Here is a 17,688-nt window from a genome sequence, read left to right as displayed (position 1 = left end):
AGTGGCTGAACTACCTAGGCACCACTAAAGATCAGATAGTCTTGCAGGTGATAATGAGTGGGGTGGGAGAGGAATTTCGATGCAGGAAGATTATTGATAACGATGCGATAAACAAGTGACGAATGTACCGCCTTTTCCTTATCGCTTACCTCTTCCGGCGGCGTTTATCCGGCAGAATCCTGGTCGGCCGAAAACGGCAGAGTGGAAGACCGGCAATGACGACGTGCGAGAACGCCGTGGGGCCAAAGGACGATGTAACTTGTCCTCCGATGAAAATGTAAGTGTTCCAAGTCTGGGGTAGAAATGTGGAGACAAAGGATACTACGAGGCCTTATGTAAGAAAAAGAAAGTCAGGATGAAAAGTATGTATTTCCCAGCATTGGGGAGGATGCAATATTAATCAGCTTCTATATACTTAAAAAGTAGGTATTTATGTACCTGGGTATTGGGAGGAGGTGTACAGCCACAACAAGAACCAAGCAAAACCACTCGCTCGAAAAACAAAGATTGTGAAACAGCAAGAAAGGAAGAGTGAAAGGCATCATCAACCCGGATTGGGGTATGCCACATGCAATGCATCACGCCGATGGTCTTTTCAAAGTGCTAGAAAGGGAATCATTCAACATAACCTAACGGTTGGTCTTCTCATTGAAGGACTCTTCCGAGTCATCCTGCGCAGCCGGAGGGAGAGCGAAGTTATCCGTCCTCGTGGCCGGCTTGTCCATTCCGCGGAACATAGGGCTAGTGCGGTGGAAGTAGGAGTGGACGTGGCCTTCCAGAAGAGACTCATCGGTGTCCTGCAGGTAGTCTTCGCCCTTGGTAGTCTCATCCATTTTGCGAGCCATGGCAGACTCCCATTCAGCGCGGAACTCCTCCACCTTCTGCTTGTAGTCAAGCTCGGCGTTGTAGTTCTTTCCAACGCCGCGCAGACGCTCCCAGACAGACAAGTGCTTGGAGTGGATAGCAGGACCGTGGTAGTCCTGCTCACGGCCTTCACGGATGTACTGCCAGCGACGTTCCTGCTCCTTCAGATCCAGACCTGTGGTGTCGGGAAGGAAGAGCCAGGTGAGAACCATGCCGGCCAGACCCCACCAGGGCACAAAGTAGAACTTGGTGCGGGTGCCGATGTAGTTGTACAGCACCGAGGCCAACAGGGCACCGAGTTTACCGCAAGCGGCGGAAATACCGTGAGCCGAGGCGCGGATAGGAGTGGGGAATACTTCGGCGGCGACCAAGAAAGTGATCGAGTTGGGGCCGAATTGGTTGAAGAAGGAACTCAGGAAGTACATAGCCTGGAAAGCGTGGATGTTCTCCGGCTGGATGTAGTAATCGTAGTGGAAGGCGGGAACGACGAACATAACAAAGCACATCAGGAAACCGATCATCTGCATCCACTTGCGACCGTAGAGTTTGTTGTCCACGAAGAAAGAGGCGCAGTAGTATCCAGCCAACGAGACACCGACATTGCACAAGCTCCACAACCATGTAGGCATAATGGACTTGTTACCGGGGCTCAAAACTTCGATGAACTCGGAGCTGAAAAGCTTGTTACCGTAGAAGAAGACATCATTGCAGAACCAACCGCCGGTGGTGGCCAGAAGACGAGGCCCGAAGTACTTGAGGGTGAGCTTGAGAGAGTTGACATCATAGCCAGTGACAGAGGCCTTCTTCTTAGCGGCGTCCAGCTGCTTACTAGCAGACTTCATGTGGTAGGCACGGTAGTAGACCAGCCACAGGGTTCCGACGGCGGGAATGGCGAAGGAGATACGGTAGGTCCATTGAGCGGCAACGGCGGAGTAGGGAGGGTTACCGCTTCCATGGTGGAAGATCAGTAGCAAGATGATCAGGATAGCCTGGTTGAAGAACTGACCCCAACCTTGCATCAAGAAAGCGCTGGTGACCTTGCGACCACGGTGGAGACGATCCTCCTTGGTCGAAACCTTTCCGGAGCCGACGGCATTCTCCATACCGCTGGTGGCAGTCATGGGATATTCACCACCGACACCAACACCGTAGACGAACAGAGACCAGGCGTAGCAAATGATCCAGCCATTCTCGTTCACACCCCAAGCTGCGATAAGCATGATCAGACCGAGAAGCATGATTGTAGCATCCTGAATCAAACCCCAGCGGCGACCGACCCTAAATCATGTGGTCAGCGATACTCTTTCCGAACAGATTCGAATTGAAGACCATACCAGTCACCTAGAATACCGACCAAGATCTGACCGACAATGATACCGAGAATCTCGAGGTAGTCGATGGCGTAGATCCATTGCTTGTCGCAAGTCTCGTAATCTTTCCAGCAGGACTTGAAGGAATTCTGGAAGAGAGGTTTGATGTTTCCGATAGAGAAGAGCACGTAACTGGATAGGCGCAAAAAGCAATGTGAGCAAAACTGGTGGCAGCTTCGGGAATAGTCGTTGGAGGGGTGGACCTACCCTTCAAGACCAAGACCAGCACCAGGCAGGACCATATTCCGGAAATAATAAGAGACAGGAGAAAGAGGATCCTCCTTGATCATGGCCCAGATTCCACGAAGCTCACGCTTGGATTCCTGAGCATCGTAGGAGCCAACGAACTTGACTCTCTTGACTAGGGGCAGATCGGCCCAATAGGTACCATCGGGCGTATAGCTGTCATCGGGACGAATGAGCTGATCGAAGGCACCCTTTTCGTGGAGATCCATGTCCTCGAGGGGATTATGGGTGCCAGTCATGTCGGGGCCATGGGGGGCCTGAGCACCGAGAGTTGCCATCTTGTCGGACGATGTGATATGATAATCGACTTGGCTGTCGCAACAAGACTCGGACAAGAAGAAGAGGCGCTCTTAGAAAGATCTCCTAAAGAGGAGGGAAGGGGAAAACGGGCGCGTTGACCGTGATGGAGGCGTCACACACGATGCAGGCCAAGTTGTTGGACAGCGGCCGGCCATCAATCTTATATTCCGAAAATCTCTGGGCTGGGCGGACCAGCAACAGCCCACCGTCACGCCCCAGGCACATGTGCAAATAGTGGGACGTGATAAGCCAGACGCCGGTCTTGGGGGGAGGGAGGGGGGGGAGTGTGTGTGTGTGTGGTTCATGGGTCGACGGGGAAAATTCTGGGTAGCCCGTAGTCTGGTAGGTAGTGCGAGATCCAACTGTAGTGGCGGCGGGTGGGGAAGTAAGAATTAGTTTTAGCGGAGTGGATCCCAAGGAAAAAAGGGTTCCACTGCGCTGCAAGTCGTTAGTCGACTTAGACTAGGATGCAGGAAGGCGGACTCTCGCCAGCCCCAGTGCCTAGGCCCTAGACCCAGTTAAGGATATTGAATAGGTAATTGAATACTGGAGCCACTTTCTCTCTTTCCTCTCGGCCTTTGTGTCGCGGCTTTTCGACCGGAGAGACCGGAGCGGGTGAAAGTTCCCATGAGAGGAGAAGAGGTTCAGGACGGGGCGGTCATCGGTCATCGGTACCTAGTAAGTACTGCAGTAGTGGTAGGTAGGAGAGGTTTCCAATCCAGCTTGCCCGTTCCCGGGCAGAGTTCCTTCCTCCGAGAATCAATTGCACCCACCACACCCGCACCCACCCGGATGAATTGGAAAAACCCATCTATCCGAATATTATTATGACTTTCGTCGGGTGGCATGAGAATCAAAATGAAAATCTATTATCCCTCCAAAGGATGAATTCCAGAGGATCCAGTCAAACTAGGATTATGGATTATGAATAATCCTCAGGAATAATAATAATGCCTGGTGGTAGACGGTGATTGTGGCGGAAGTCAGTTGAGGTTGAGCCCGCCGAGGAAGACGAAGGACCAACCTTGGTGCGGAAAGGCGGGCGTGAGGGGCGTTTCCCACTGCAGAACTTCCGCCGCCGGCCAATCAAAAGCGCACGTGGGGGCAGAATCGCCTTCGATCGACATTGACCGCCTTCTAGAATCACCCGCCCGGATTTGCCTCGGTCCAATAAAATGTTGGCAACCGCAACCCCACTACGAAAGCTGCACGCCTGGCCGGCCCCGAAGTCACCATGAATTGCTGGCAGGTGGTGGTGGTGGCATCATCCTCCATTTTTTGACTGTTGAAAATTTCCGGGGGAGATAACAAAAAGACGGGGGATCTATTGGATCTGGATCTAAGAATAATCACGACGCTGCAAAAAAGACCGACCTGCATCAATTGGACCAATCTGGCTGGCTCACTTAGTTGTTCCCAGATGGGAAAGAGAGAGCGTGCGCTGCGTGCGCTGTCAAGTGAGATCTTCAAGTATATGAGAAAGTTGGATTGAGCGGCAAGAGGGCTCCGCTCGGATCTTCAGTGTGTTACCCAACGCTGTTCATCATGATGTTGATCTATCTCGATTCCATTAGATCTTACAGCTGAATGATGCACATTTGATAATATGAGTATGTTTTCCTGCGTTGTCTTTCGTCCTTACGTTCCTTCGGTCCTCGTCCACCCGACGACAGCCATGGACTTTTTTGGAATAAGACATGGCTCATTGGAACACGCGCACATAGATAGTTTGACCCGGGCTGAAACTCGTGGTCGAAGTCTAAACATGTGCCGATGCATACGTAGTTGCATATACAATTGAACAAGTAAAGTAAGTGGACAAGTGAACATGGTGTTTGGCATCTCTTGGCACTGCACTTCAGTTGTTTGTCCGCCAGCCAGTCGCATCGCGTCCTGCCAGCACGTTCCCGCCAACCCTTCCCCAGTCGTCCATCAACAACACTTCCCGAGTCCCCCATCTTTTGTTGCCCTCGTGCTCTTGTGCCTATGTGGGAGGTGGCCCTCCCGAGTCCTCTTTCATTGTCGCCTGATCAAGAGTTCCATCCGGTTTCATGGCTCCTGCTCGTTTCCACGGATGGAGACGTCGGCCGACCACATGGCACTACGTCCGCCCTCTTTGGACCTATCCCTTGCCTGCATCGCTCCACGGTGCATTTCAGTCAGCTTATACATCATTCTCGTACAGGACACCGGAACGAGGTGCTACAGTCACAGTGCAGCTTGGGACCCTCCGTCTCTGCCCGATCATGGTCATCAAATCTAATGTGTGTTGGATGATGACGGCGCACGTCTTGTCTCGGAGATGCTCTGGGCGGACTTTACCGATATCAACCTTGAAACCTTAAAAGATAGGGGTCTCATCATACTTGCACCTCCTCCTGGCAGTATGAAGCCAGCTTGGGTTTGGTCCAATAAGAGCCGCGGGCTCCGCCTCGTGGCTCATATCTCTTCGACCCGGGCCTACCTTTCCACTCCCGCGGGCAGACCATCAGCATTGCTGACAGGGTCTCTCATATCAAAGGAGCTGTTGAGATTAGGGATCGTCTATCCCACTGCTCTTTCCAGCTCCATCCCGAGCTTCATGGGTCCAAGGTCAGCCGCCATGCTGCGTATGCATCTAGAAACAGCTACCCGGCCGGCCCTAGTGCAGCAGATTGGCCACGCACTCTGATAGTTGGGTAATAGCTGCAGGGAGATAACATGAGAGCGCTGGACCCTGATTCCACTTTCATCAAATGAAAGGATCTAGATGCGACCCATGGCCCGGTGGTGCGCGGCGTTCAGCGAGATCGGCCGCTCATCTCCTGACATTGCAGCCAGGAGAGATCCAGCAGAGCCGATGGTGGTCAGACGTGGTGGTCTCTTGGGAAGATATCCCTTCAATGAGTGGTTCGGTGAAGTATGGTCGCTACAATGGCTTCAAGCTCTGCTTTCCACACATCGATTGATGATGAAGCACGCTGTGCGCAGGTTGATATCTGTTTCCATCATCCAAGCAAAGCTTGACTGAAGGCGTATTTCACAAGCCTTCTTGGCCTCATATCTCGTCCAGGGAACACACGGCTTGGTTTCCGCCACTGGATGCAGCCTTGTTTCTTGGAGTTCTTTGCCTAGAATCATCCTGGCGCTGCTTATGCATTGCCACACCCTCGACCCTGCATGCCTGGGAGGCTACTAGGCCAGGCGTCGAAGGAATGCCAACGCGGCAGCCGATATACCCGCTCTTTGCTAGCTCGTGCAGATGTCTCAAGTGGGTTGCCCCCCCTTACTTAGTCATGTACGATGCATTGTCACCGAGTGAACTGGCTCTCGCTCTGCCGTTACTCGGGTGTAGCCCGGCCCGCGCCACCGGTCATCAGGTCGGTTGCCTTGTGTAATCGTCGACGGTGGTACAGTCCCAAGCCCTTGCATGGACACAAGGCTTACCCGAACACTTTAATTCGACAGACTATAACTTTGGTGGTGGTGGTGAGGTCATGCCTGCTCTCTGGTCTTCTTGGCCCGGCGCTTTCAGTGTCGACTCGAGAAGTTGTCCAACGACTCACGGTAAGCGATTCGTAGATTCCAAAATCCGCCACGTTCCTAGTACATGAACCCTCCCTGTAGCCCTGCTAGCGGAGTCGGCGATGGCACAGTACATGCAATCCCACTGCATTAGACAACCAAAGCCACCGCGGAAACCCGAACTTGACCATCTACATCGCGTTCTCCAGATGAAGAATGGCCCCTCCACACGAGTCAGAGTATATGCTGGATATCTACTATCACACGATCACCAGGCACTCAACCAGATAACTCATCTTCATCCCATCTATCCTTTCCCTCGTCCTAACAGACGACATCTTTGGACAACTATCCTCGAAGCGAATTATTCATAACCGCGCCCAAGCTCTGTACTCAGCTGAGGTATCAACAAGTGTTCAACGGTTGCAAACTTCCTAGAAGCCTCCCTCCCTCTCCATGAGTAGTTTACTCTAGCTTTCTGCTTATTTCTTTCTGCCTCAGAAGCTCTTGCTGATCAGTGACGTTACTAACACGGTATTCAAGCCCACATCGAAATGTAGCCCAGTCGTCTCAGATTCTCTATTGAGCCACCTGATGATGGATCTGCAGACATATACCCATCCTAACTGCTGTCAATCCATGAGGAATACCCCATCTCCATAGTACGAAGCTTTACATCCTGGGCCTTAATACAGCGACCACGAGATCGATTGTTGATGGCTGCACTCTTCTCGCTTCTCTTATGAGGAAGGACGATGTGGGGACAATGATGACTTGGGCCCTTGATTCGAGGAGAGGCGTGACCATGAAGCAATATTTCGCATCGCAAGAGTCGTTCCTACTGACCAGACTGCAAGAAGCCAGGGTAAAAACTGATCATGAAAACCAGTCGCCCTTTTAGCCCGCGTACCTAATCTCCCGATATTCCCAAAATCATACTTAAGAGACATCCCAGTCGCAGAGGTGGATTGGGGAGACCGTGAAAATATCAGTGAATCTCACTGCACCGCTAACTGTAGCTGGTGGTGTGTGTTGTCTTGACCGAACGTTTTGAGGATCATCTCATGTAAGGTTTTCCGAGGGCGATCGCCGCAGTTGTCTCTCGACTATGCTGGTATTGGAAAGCCCTGGCAAGCAGCTCTCAGCCCAGGTTGGATTCGAGTGAGACCCGCCGTCCGAAATTGACGAGTGCAAACACGCTCCGCCGGAGGTATCAGCTCCTCGCGTCCAAGCCCGGTATCTTGGTGGTGCTTCTACCATCGGGTGAGAGATACGAAACTGGGTGTTAGGTAGAGAGCCATATGAACACTCGTAGAGAGATAGCTGAGCTTAAGGGAGGAGCGTCTGTGGCATGTTTGTTTACTGGCAAAGAAGAAAGGATATAGCTGGAGCAGTCATTACTCCGATAACGGGGTATTGAGGTAGGTTCATACCTACATCCGTAGCTATCAGATGGCTAGGTGACATGACAAGGACCTGTTCTTGTCAGGTATGAGCTTCTTCAAATTTATCATTCTAGTCCACCATCTTCGATGGCAGCTTTACACATGTACGCCCAAGATGGAGCCACCTGGATCATCATACTTTCGTTCTTTGTGGAAGCGTCAGCTCTGATATTCTAGTACAGATTGAAAGACGGAGCCGAATTCTCGTTGCCAAGAAGCAGATCCTGTGATCGCGTCGTTGCAAGGGTGAAAAGCAAGAAAGCATGAGTCTTGCTTGAGAACTTTCTGATCTGATCTTGTCAAAGGGTGCTACAGAGGCGTTTGCCCCAGGGCCGTGATACGGGTGTTGCAGCAGGGCCTGGCACTAGATGTACACAAATTGAGATCTAGGTTTAACTTACTGCACATCAGGCGCTTTGTCACCCAGCCTGATTGCTGCCTCCTGTTTTAGTCATGTTATGGGCCTTCTCTCATTGAACCACTGCGAACCGTCCCCCAGAATCATGTACTTCTTCGTACCTAACTTGCTGTACATACCTAGTTCGCATCAGCTCATCGCGCTAGTGTTTGACCGTGTGGGGGTTGGGGCACGCTATAAGTGATAGAACTGACCGCAGGCACTTAAGTTCGGCCATTGAGATTTACAGAGTACAGTACAGTGCAGTTGTATGTACTGTACCCCGCCGACTCTACGTAGTGTAGTAACGCTTGGGACCGGAAGACGCGCAGTGATCCTTACTTCTCCTTATGGGCCAATCACGGCCCCATTGAGACGCCTGAGGTGACTTGTGGCATGCCGTTCCCTAGACATAAAGCGAATCGCGCAGTGGTGTCTTTAGTGAGTTTCTGTCTACGTTATAGCATTGTTGCTCAACTCCTGTTCGTTGATGGCAGGGGCTTGCGTCCCATAGTCTGGCAATCGCCCAGCAGCAAATGCAGCGTTCCCAGCTATGTATTCGTAGGTTGCTAGTTCTAGACCGGTTCCTACGCAGGAATTCATCTCATCTAGGCGCGTGGACGACTGTTCTCCGGCCGCTCATGAGAGGTCAGAGATAGTACCTCTGAGCCGATTCTGCCTACTTAAGCCAGGCGATTGACCATGAGAACCCCCCATCCTTTGACCCATCTACATCGATAAGCGACACGAAACCCAAGTCATCTTTGCAAGCCCTCGAATAACCGCCGCCATACGCAAGCCGCAGCCACCATTCACAAGGCTTCTCCCCTCCTGTGGGTAACCATACATGTGCTGTGCTTCAGATGCTAATCTTCTTAGCATCCACGATTCAGCGCGATGAGTCAAAAAAGGGCCTCTGGGGCTCAACAAGCTCGCGACAGCTTTGCCTCCCTGCTCAGTTATTACGAGAAGCATGTCCCGGCCGACGAGGCGCCTGAATTCACCAAGCGGGTCTCATCCGCCGACATCGTGATAGGGATGAGGAAGGGCGATGTTCCATCAGCAGAGCAGGGAGAAGAGCTAAAGAAAATTTTGGCTGATGCTTTGAAAACACAAGATGCCATAAGCAACCTTTCCCAATCCGAGAAAGACCTCAAGACCCAAGCGGCGCAAGCAAGCCTTGGAGCTCGTAAACGCAAATAGGTTGGATGGGTGTGCATTGAACTCGATGTACCTAGTTGCCTATTATTATTCATAAAGGAGCCATGTTTTCTCTACTTCTTCTCATCAAGTAACATGCGGCCGGACCACGCAAGAGCAGAGGTTCATAGGTCAACTAACTCGTCAATGCTGTAATGAGAGACGAAAGTGCCCTCACTTGCCTGCAGCATCTTTTGCTCAATGATGGTGTCGATGTTCGCCCGCTCTTCCTCACTGAGCAGACCCAGTCTATCTTCGACTGCTGTAAATGGGCCATAGAACCTTGGATCGATGAACTTCCAATATATCTCATCAAACATGGAACTGTGGCGTGAAGCAAGACAAATCCAGAACAATCCAGTCTCCATCGATTTCTCCATAGCGATGGACAGCTGCTGTGAATGTGACAAGGAACCGTCCTGGATCTTTTTGGCCTCACACTCTTTGAGGACCTCGAGAAATGTGTTAAATCTCGGCATAAAACGCACCAGAAATTCATCCAGATCAGTTTCCCAGTCTTCCGGCTTCTCCAGTAAGAGCCACCAAGGCGCCGCATATGTGAATTCGGCAGGGGCAGCATAAGTGAACTCCCAATCGATGACTCCCGTGACAGCCAGTCTTGATGCATCAACAAGAACATTGTCAGGACGGAGGTCATCGCAATATAGCCTGAAAGGACCTTTGCAGTGTTCCTTCGAGATATCACGCGACAACTTGCGGAACAGACAACGCGCAATGTACTTCTTCCGGCAGTCAGCTTCATCAGTTACCGCGTCATTGCGCTGTAGCTCCAAATGATGGAAATGGTGACGCGCAAGCTCCTCAAAATAATCTGCTGCATTGTCAAAGTGTTGCTGCCCAAATATACTGTGCGGAATATTGGAGAACTGAGAAAGGCGATTCATGTTGAAGGTGAATGTCGTTGCTGCACCGTCCACTCGCCAGTCTCGTCCAGTCGAACAGCTCCAATGAAGGGGAACTCGGGCTTTGACAGCTCCAGCAATATTTCAGCCATGCCCATATAAGCTCTTCGCAATACAGACATGTTGATATTCGAACGCAGTGTGACTATCTCCTGAGACGGTTGTCTAAGATACCCACTTAACTGCTTGCCCTCAGCGTAGTCCATCACGATGTATGGGCCAACCACACACTTTCCAGATCCCAAGACCTTTGGGACAGGGACCCTTGTATATTGGGCAACATATTGCATGATAGCGACTTCATCTTCGACCTTTTCAGTACGAGCGACGACCCGACCAAGTGCAGTAAACCGCACCACGACACGATGACCGTCATCGTAGGTAACACGGTAACAGATATTGAAAGCGCCATTGGCAAGCGGCGCGGCTTTTACAGGTGTGCCAGCACGATGGCGGGAAGCTACCTTCCCCGCCAGCTCCTCGGGTGAGTTCCTCAGTAGATTCTGAAGCCACACTTGAAAGATCAGATTCGATTTCTCTTCCGCGAGGTGATCGAAGTCCATTTTTGCATGTGCTATCAGGTTGATTCAGCGAAGGAGGAAGTAGGGAGTTTGGGGAAGAGGGGTGGACAGATCAAGGAGAGAGACGCTGACCGGAAAAATTGTCTGGGCCGACGGGACGGGGTGATCTACAGAATGTCTATGCCAATCTTCGCCTCCTATTAAGCGCCTGTATGATTGATTTGACTTGGCCTGTTATGAGCTAGTGTAACACACATCACATTATTGCACATGTTGCTGCATTTCCCTACTGTCTGTATTACTTTTTTTTTTTATTTCTTTACTTTCCCTGTCATGACAACTGGTTATCCGTCAATTTGCCTGTTTACTTAATTATCTAACTCTGATCCTGCCATCTTTACTAATTCTTTCCTCCCATAACAGAGGCGAAGCTAGAGTCGAAAACTCATGAGGCTCTTCCTAGCTAGGTGTACTACCAGGAGGTAGGTAGTTATCAAAGATCAGAATGTAGTGACACAGCATGCGACCCAATGATTCGCTCCTAACCTGGACAATATCGTCAATCGGTGCTACTATCACGTCAGTCGATTTCAAGCGGGGTAAGACAGCCTCCAAACAACACTTGCTGCCAGAACCACCAGTGTCTTTGCATTTCAAGCCTTGCGACATGCTGTGCCAGCTAACCGGATCATAATCTCGTATACGTTCATTGAGCACACACACGACATGGTCATCCCAGCACCTATCGAAAATAAGACAGCTCACGGCGATGTTTCAACCGAGCCGCTAGAGGCATACGTCCATCCACCGGAGACAACGCAACCGCGTAAGTACTCTTCCGACTGACCATACGGCGGCAGAGCACACTGACAAGCGAGCCAGTCGACTATGCAGACCTCGTCACACTTGATCTCTCTCTCTTCGACAACCCAGAAGACAAAGCCAGACTAGTGAAACAATTGAAGCAAGCCGCGCATGAGGTTGGTAGGTTTCTCCTCTTCCAAAATGCATAAGATGGCTCCGGCCCAGGAAAGAGACCAAGCTAAGAAAGAGGATAGGGTTCTTCTCCATCACCAACTTCGGTCTCACCCAAGATCAGATTGACCAACAGTATGCCATCGGGCAAGAGTTCTACGCGTTGCCCTTCGAAGAACGATTGAAGTATCGCGCTCCGCTTGAAGAAGGGAACTACAATGGCTACCGCCCGCTCGGGAGCGTCGAGCTCGCCCCGGGCCTGCCAGACAAGGTGGAGATGTACAACCTGTTCAAGTTCATCCCACAGACGCAGCGCACCCAGCCGGACGTGATTCACCGGCACTGGAAGGAGATCGAGCAGGTTCATCGCCATATCCATGAGAAAGTAGCGCAGAAGATCCTCCGGCTCCTCGCAATTGTGCTGGAACTACCGGACGAAGAGGCTTTGGTCAGAGGCCATCGCTATGAGGCGAATTGCGACAGCGCGCTCCGCTATATGATGTCGAGGGCCAGGTCGGCGGAGGAGAATGAGCGGTGCAATCATATTTACACACGGGGCCATACAGATTTCGGAACACTGACGTTTGTCTTTCAGCAGCCAGTGGCAGCGTTGCAAGTCAAACGGTCGGCGGAGGCAGAGTGGCAGTGGCTGAGGATTCCCGAAGGCCATGCGGCGGTCAACATTGCCGATATTGTAGAGTTCCTATCAAATGGGTACTTGAAGAGTGGGGTCCATCGTGTCGTGTCTCCGCCAGAGGATCAAGTCGGGCTGGATCGTTTAGGACTGCTGTATTTTGTAAGACCGTCAGATGAGATGAATCTTGGGGCCATCGATAGTCCGCTGCTCAGGCGAATGGGGTATTACTCGCACGGAAGGCAAGATGAGAAGGAGGTAGCTATCCCTGCCACCGAATGGGTAAGGGCAAGGGTCAGGAAAAATTGGGTGAAGGCTGAGTCGAAAGAGGTTCTCTCGTTGGGTCGGTTTCAGACGCAGGTAGTGTACGATTAAGTCTCTTGCACTCGACTGTGTTAGGGTACGGTCTCAATGAAGGGAGGATCGCTCTGTATCCGAAAGTTATGACCAGCCTGAGCTTCTAGCTATGGGCTACACTGAGAGCGAAGCGCGGGGTAATATCAGCTCAGACCTTCCTCGTCAGCAGCTCGCGCCACGTGCCAAATCCGGGGTAGCAGCCATTAGTGGGGCGTGCGGGGGGCTTTAGCGTTAGAACACGAGAGACTGGCTGACAGCAAGCAGAGATACGACTCTACACAATGGTGCTCCACGGTAGACAAGCATTGCTACACTTCGGACCAAACCATGGGACATCATGCATGTCCCGGTCACAAGTGTGACATCCACAGTGAGCTGAGAACTCTGCAAGCATAATGGATGATGATAGCTCATGAACCAGTGCGCTCATGGATTCGAGGGTTAGAATGCCGAGATGTCACCATTCCCTCGTAGTCGCACCGCGGAAATCGGTTTTGTTCACAAGATATAGGGTTGAATCGCGATTCGAGTGTGCCAGGAATACCATCAGTGGGCGCGCACATTCTTCACGCTGGCGGTTGATGAGTCTTTCCACGCTGCGGTATTCGCTGCCTGATTTCCCAGGCTAATACATTCCAATGGTATCTCGCGTCCAATTGGAATCATCTTCGAGCCAACGCGGTAACATTGTGCTATTCGATCAGTAGCGAGATGTACCGGAAGAAGTGAAGTTGGAGTCCACGATGTTTCTTATCTAAATCTTGCTGGCGACTGGCCATCTCACGGAATGCTCGACGATCTCATCGGCCCGATAGCGAAGAGTATACATGAGAACTCATTGCCAGTCTGGGACAGCTGTAATGCAAGTTGATTCTCCACAACCTGTTTGTTGACAATAGAAGTTGAGCGGCATCGCTGCACCATGAGTCGTCTAGTGAACTGGTTGCCGACAGTGGCAGCATTTATCGCCTTCATACTGACACTAATATGCCTCTTCGCGGGGTCACAAACGAGTGTACTGCCCGACACCTCAATCCTAACAGTGAGTAAACCTGCCCTCATCGCCAAAGTGACACCAGATGAGCTCAAAGTTGAGACAAGCCTCTGACATCTACGACAGATCTATACCTCAAACATCAGCCAAAGCACGGAGATCGCTGGTTTCTACTCCATCCATGTCATGTCATACTGCGAGGGAGAACTGCGGGTGAATCACAAGGACTTTAACAACTGCTCCGATCGAACGTTGTTCTTTTCGTTTGACCCTGATGCTGCGATCCGGGCCGACACCGGGAATACTACCACCCCGGCGGACTTGGGGTGGCCTAGCGCGATCACCGACGACTTTTACGCCTTCCAGATGACATCGCGCAGTATGGGAATATTTTATTGTTTGGGAGCCGGAGTGGCCGCCCTGGCGCTGTTTGAAAGGGCATGGTGGGCGCTCAGACGCGGTCCGCGACAGACGGTAACGGAAGTGTCGTCCATGATGGTATGATCCCGCCCGTCTTGCGATATGTGGTCTCTCAACGGATGAACTGACCCGTGCGCAGTTGAGTTTCGTGATGCTTGGGATCTCGTCCATCATTGCGACCGTGATTGCATTCCAGTTTGTCAACCTGGTCAGCTACCATGGGCAGGACGCTGGAGTAACAGCGGAGTACGGGCCGCAATTCCTGAGTCTCACTTGGGCAGCAACCGGGCTGTATCTGATTGGGGGCACGACAGGGTTAGTGATGGTGTTGATCGACCGCAGTCGACCTCCAGTGGACTATGTTCCTGATGACGAGGATGGATTTGACGAAAGCCCTGACGATCTGCTGGAAGACCATGCCAAATCGGAAGTCCACAGTCACCACAGTGACGACTCGGTAACATTGCGTTCACACGAATAGCACGGGGCTACCAGGTACGGAGTAAGGAGCAACGCGGGAATATCCAACGGGACTGTAAAACGAATCGGAAGAGAGAGAAGAGAAGAAGGCGACAAGGGGGGCCGATCGGACGGATGGAAATGGGTGGAAAGTGAGGGAAAAACTCGATTGGGCCGGGCGGGAAACGGCGATGAAGCCATTGGTGTGTAACTGCAAATAATTAGTCCCATTGTATTATTACTACTTACTGTACTGTACTGAACATTGAACTTGCATTTGGTGTGCCTTTTCCTTTCTATTCTCATGTATGAAGCGAGAAATCGAGAAGGATCGAGAAAGCTGGGGGAGACAATAAGTGTCTAAAGACCCACATGGATTGTCTTCGAATTTTGGAAGATGGAATTGGACCGAGTCGATGAGGGCCGAATTCAACATGGAGCCAGCAATTGGAAAGACGAGGTGGAGGAGAGAATAACGTCACTAGGTGGGTGGGGGAGACCGAGAAGACCGAGAAGACCGAGACTACGACGTAAGTGTAAAGGAAGTTGTGTAGTGTGTGTGTAGTTCTCAGCCAGACTGACACCGGCAGCGGTGGGTCTTTCCTCCTCGTTTTCCCCAGCGGCATGACGATGTGATGTTTGATCGGACGACTAACTACCGCCCAACTGTCTGATGATGATGATGACATTCCACTCCTCCCTCTCACCACTAGCCAAAAATCATCCTCATCATTCCAAGAACATACGAGTAGGCCGTACTCGGGAAGAAATCTTCGTACCCCTCGTGTCCTTTGAATCCTCAAGCCGAGTTGTGCCAAGGGAAGACATTCCTATCCGGGCCGATGTACTCCGCAAACCCGGGGAAGTGCAGAATGACCAGGGTAGGGTGGTAGTAGTGGTAGTGTAGTACTAGCCTCCTAGGAGTCTAATATAGACCAGTCGTAGGAGACAAAGTAGTTTCAAGATCACTATCAACCTGACTGGTCGGGAGGGATCGGGAGACCGGCCGTGGCTGATTGGGGTTGAATACCTCCTTAAGGATGATTATGGAAGCATACCACCGGACAGAGTCAGAAGGATAGGTACATCCACCCTGCTAGCTGCAATCATGCAAGTGCATTGGCATCCATGATCATCATCCATGTGTAGTAAGTAGTTTAGGTAGAATATCCTGTTTAGGATCACCGCACGGTTGACGGTATGGTTGTTCGTTTGGTGTAGGGGTCGGTCCCCTCACGTCATCCTCGGATTGGTGAGTCTTGTTTGAGAGAGTTGAGGTCATTGTCCTGCTCCACCGACCAATGATCTATGCAATCTGGCTGCCAATTCCATGTCCCGCACGTACCGCGACTGAGCCTTCTCTATGGTTCTATCGTGCCTGCCTACTTGCCTACTTGCCTACTTGCCCGCTTCCCCAGTACCGTACCCCCAGTATGTGATGCTGCGCCCCTCTCTTTCCCCTCCCCTCCTTCCCCTCTTCGGTTTGCTCCTCCCTCCTTTGCGGCTTCATATAATACTCCTCTAATCCCCCCTCCTCAATCCTTTTGTTCTATTCCCTTTTCATTCATCATCAACATCAACCACTCTCACATCAATCATCCTCTACCTCCCGCATTCTCTCTTCCTATCAGAAGACCCCTCTCACCAAGACTACTACCTAGTACTTCCCCACTCTACATCTCTTGACTACTACCAATCATCCTCTACCCCTTATACCTCATCACAACACTTCATCATGGCTAAGAAGGCTATCCAATTCGGTGGTGGTAACATCGGTCGTGGCTTCGTTGCCGAGTTCCTCCATGAGGCTGGCTACGAGGTCGTCTTCGTTGATGTGATGGACCAAACCGTCAACGCCCTTCAGAACGCAGACTCGTACGAGGTCACTGAGGTTAGCGAGGAAGGTGAGAAGACCAAGACCATCACCAACTTCCGCGCCATCAACTCCAAGACCCACGAGAGCGATGTCATCCAAGAGATCGCCACTGCCGATGTGGTCACTTGCGCCGTCGGTCCCAACATTCTCAAGTTCATTGCCCCTGTGATTGCCAAGGGTATCGATGCGCGCACAATGGAGAAGCCCGTGGCTGTCATCGCCTGCGAGAACGCCATTGGTGCTACTGATACACTCCATGGTTTCATCAAGCAACACACCGCCGAAGATCGCGTCGAGACTCTGTATAACCGTGCCCAGTTCGCCAACTCGGCCATCGACCGTATTGTCCCCAACCAGCCTCCCAACGCCGGTCTCAACGTCCGCATCGAGAAGTTCTACGAATGGGTTGTCGAGAAGACTCCCTTTGGCGATGTCGGCCACCCAGATATCCCTGCCATTCATTGGGTTGACCACCTCGAGCCCTACATCGAACGCAAGCTGTTCACCGTCAACACTGGCCATGCTACCACAGCCTACTTTGGTCACATCCGCGGCAAGCGCATGATCGCCGAGGCATTGGCTGACCCGGAGATCAAGGAGATGGTGCACAAAGTCCTTGGCGAGACTGCCTCCCTCATTACCGACAAGCACGAGATATCAGACGAGGAGCAGAAGGAGTACGTTGACAAGATCATCCAGCGTATCTCCAACCCCTACTTGGAGGACAACGTTGATCGTGTGGGACGCGCTCCACTGCGCAAGCTCTCCCGCAAGGAGCGGTTCATCGGACCTGCTGCCCAGCTCGCCGAGCGCGGTCAGAAGTACGATGCCTTGATGGATGCGGTCGAGATGGCTCTGCGCTTCCAGAACGTGCCTGGTGACCAAGAGAGTGCTGAACTCGCCGACATCCTCAAGGAACAGTCCCCTGAGTCGGCCACCAGCCATCTAACCGGCCTGGAGGAGAAGCACCCTCTGTACCCCGCGGTCCTCGAACGGGTGCGCAAGGTGCAGGGAGTCAAGGTCTAAGCGGATCGAGTCTCCGACGGTTATCTCGCCGAAAATGAGGTACTTTGTTATGTTTTACGATGTTCACGAAGATCATTGCGAGTTCAGCAATTCCGAGTTGATCACGGATCTGGCATCTGGAAGCATGTACAACCGGTTCAGCCGCGGGACGGCGAAGAACCGTACGGGATATGGCGA

The 17,688-nt window shown here is 51.8% G+C and overlaps 6 protein-coding genes across 6 annotated transcripts; 4 read left to right on the top strand and 2 right to left on the bottom strand.

Moving 5' to 3' along the window:
• Positions 1–349: 349 nt before the first annotated feature.
• On the bottom strand, positions 350–3,083 carry BO95DRAFT_486138 (putative MFS phosphate transporter). Its single transcript, XM_025590440.1, has 3 exons — positions 2,442–3,083; positions 2,199–2,366; positions 350–2,142 (listed from the first exon to the last, which is right to left on the bottom strand). The coding sequence occupies exons 1-3, from the start codon at positions 2,756–2,758 to the stop codon at positions 630–632; spliced, it is 1,998 nt and encodes a 665-aa protein (XP_025437047.1). The 5' UTR covers positions 2,759–3,083; the 3' UTR covers positions 350–629.
• Positions 3,084–8,861: 5,778 nt separating this feature from the next.
• On the top strand, positions 8,862–9,390 carry BO95DRAFT_296889 (uncharacterized protein). The gene has a single exon (XM_025581754.1). The coding sequence runs from the start codon at positions 9,024–9,026 to the stop codon at positions 9,327–9,329; it is 306 nt and encodes a 101-aa protein (XP_025437046.1). The 5' UTR covers positions 8,862–9,023; the 3' UTR covers positions 9,330–9,390.
• Positions 9,391–9,451: 61 nt separating this feature from the next.
• On the bottom strand, positions 9,452–10,882 carry BO95DRAFT_477154 (phosphotransferase family protein; the record flags this gene model as incomplete). The annotated part of the gene is made up of 2 exons (XM_025589971.1): positions 10,258–10,882; positions 9,452–10,213 (listed from the first exon to the last, which is right to left on the bottom strand). The coding sequence occupies exons 1-2, from the start codon at positions 10,810–10,812 to the stop codon at positions 9,452–9,454; spliced, it is 1,317 nt and encodes a 438-aa protein (XP_025437045.1). The 5' UTR covers positions 10,813–10,882.
• Positions 10,883–11,319: 437 nt separating this feature from the next.
• Positions 11,320–12,959, top strand: BO95DRAFT_296844 (putative oxidoreductase, 2OG-Fe(II) oxygenase family). The gene is made up of 3 exons (XM_025581753.1): positions 11,320–11,596; positions 11,653–11,754; positions 11,829–12,959. Exons 1-3 carry the CDS (start codon positions 11,497–11,499, stop codon positions 12,752–12,754), a joined length of 1,128 nt encoding a protein of 375 aa, XP_025437044.1. The 5' UTR covers positions 11,320–11,496; the 3' UTR covers positions 12,755–12,959.
• A 699-nt stretch (positions 12,960–13,658) lies between these two features.
• Positions 13,659–14,631, top strand: BO95DRAFT_375366 (SUR7/PalI family protein; the record flags this gene model as incomplete). The annotated part of the gene is made up of 3 exons (XM_025583141.1): positions 13,659–13,778; positions 13,857–14,228; positions 14,290–14,631. The coding sequence occupies 3 exons, from the start codon at positions 13,659–13,661 to the stop codon at positions 14,629–14,631; spliced, it is 834 nt and encodes a 277-aa protein (XP_025437043.1).
• Positions 14,632–16,344: 1,713 nt separating this feature from the next.
• Positions 16,345–17,511, top strand: BO95DRAFT_468670 (mannitol-1-phosphate 5-dehydrogenase; the record flags this gene model as incomplete). Its single annotated transcript, XM_025589379.1, has 1 exon — positions 16,345–17,511. The coding sequence occupies one exon, from the start codon at positions 16,345–16,347 to the stop codon at positions 17,509–17,511; it is 1,167 nt and encodes a 388-aa protein (XP_025437042.1).
• Between the last annotated feature and the right edge of the window lie 177 nt (positions 17,512–17,688).

This window comes from Aspergillus brunneoviolaceus, assembly GCF_003184695.1.
Source record: "Aspergillus brunneoviolaceus CBS 621.78 unplaced genomic scaffold BO95scaffold_98, whole genome shotgun sequence".
In the NCBI taxonomy this organism is placed as follows: Eukaryota; Fungi; Ascomycota; class Eurotiomycetes; order Eurotiales; family Aspergillaceae; genus Aspergillus; species Aspergillus brunneoviolaceus.
The sequence above is the reverse complement of the archived record's forward strand: the minus strand, read 5'-3'. Positions and strand labels throughout refer to the sequence as shown.

Bases quoted from the DNA above. Each gene is read 5' to 3' on its own strand.
- BO95DRAFT_486138 (XM_025590440.1), bottom strand. From the start codon at position 2,758: ATGGCAACTCTCGGTGCTCAGGCCCCCCATGGCCCCGACATGACTGGC. The intron at 2,367-2,441 runs GTAGGTCCACCC...GCGCCTATCCAG, and splicing joins GCTGGTCTTGGTCTTGAAGG to TTACGTGCTCTTCTCTATCG. The intron at 2,143-2,198 runs GTATGGTCTTCA...CACATGATTTAG, and splicing joins GTCGGTATTCTAGGTGACTG to GGTCGGTCGCCGCTGGGGTT.
- BO95DRAFT_296889 (XM_025581754.1), top strand. From the start codon at position 9,024: ATGAGTCAAAAAAGGGCCTCTGGGGCTCAACAAGCTCGCGACAGCTTT.
- BO95DRAFT_296844 (XM_025581753.1), top strand. From the start codon at position 11,497: ATGGTCATCCCAGCACCTATCGAAAATAAGACAGCTCACGGCGATGTT. The intron at 11,597-11,652 runs GTAAGTACTCTT...CAAGCGAGCCAG, and splicing joins ACCGGAGACAACGCAACCGC to TCGACTATGCAGACCTCGTC. The intron at 11,755-11,828 runs GTAGGTTTCTCC...GAAAGAGGATAG, and splicing joins GCAAGCCGCGCATGAGGTTG to GGTTCTTCTCCATCACCAAC.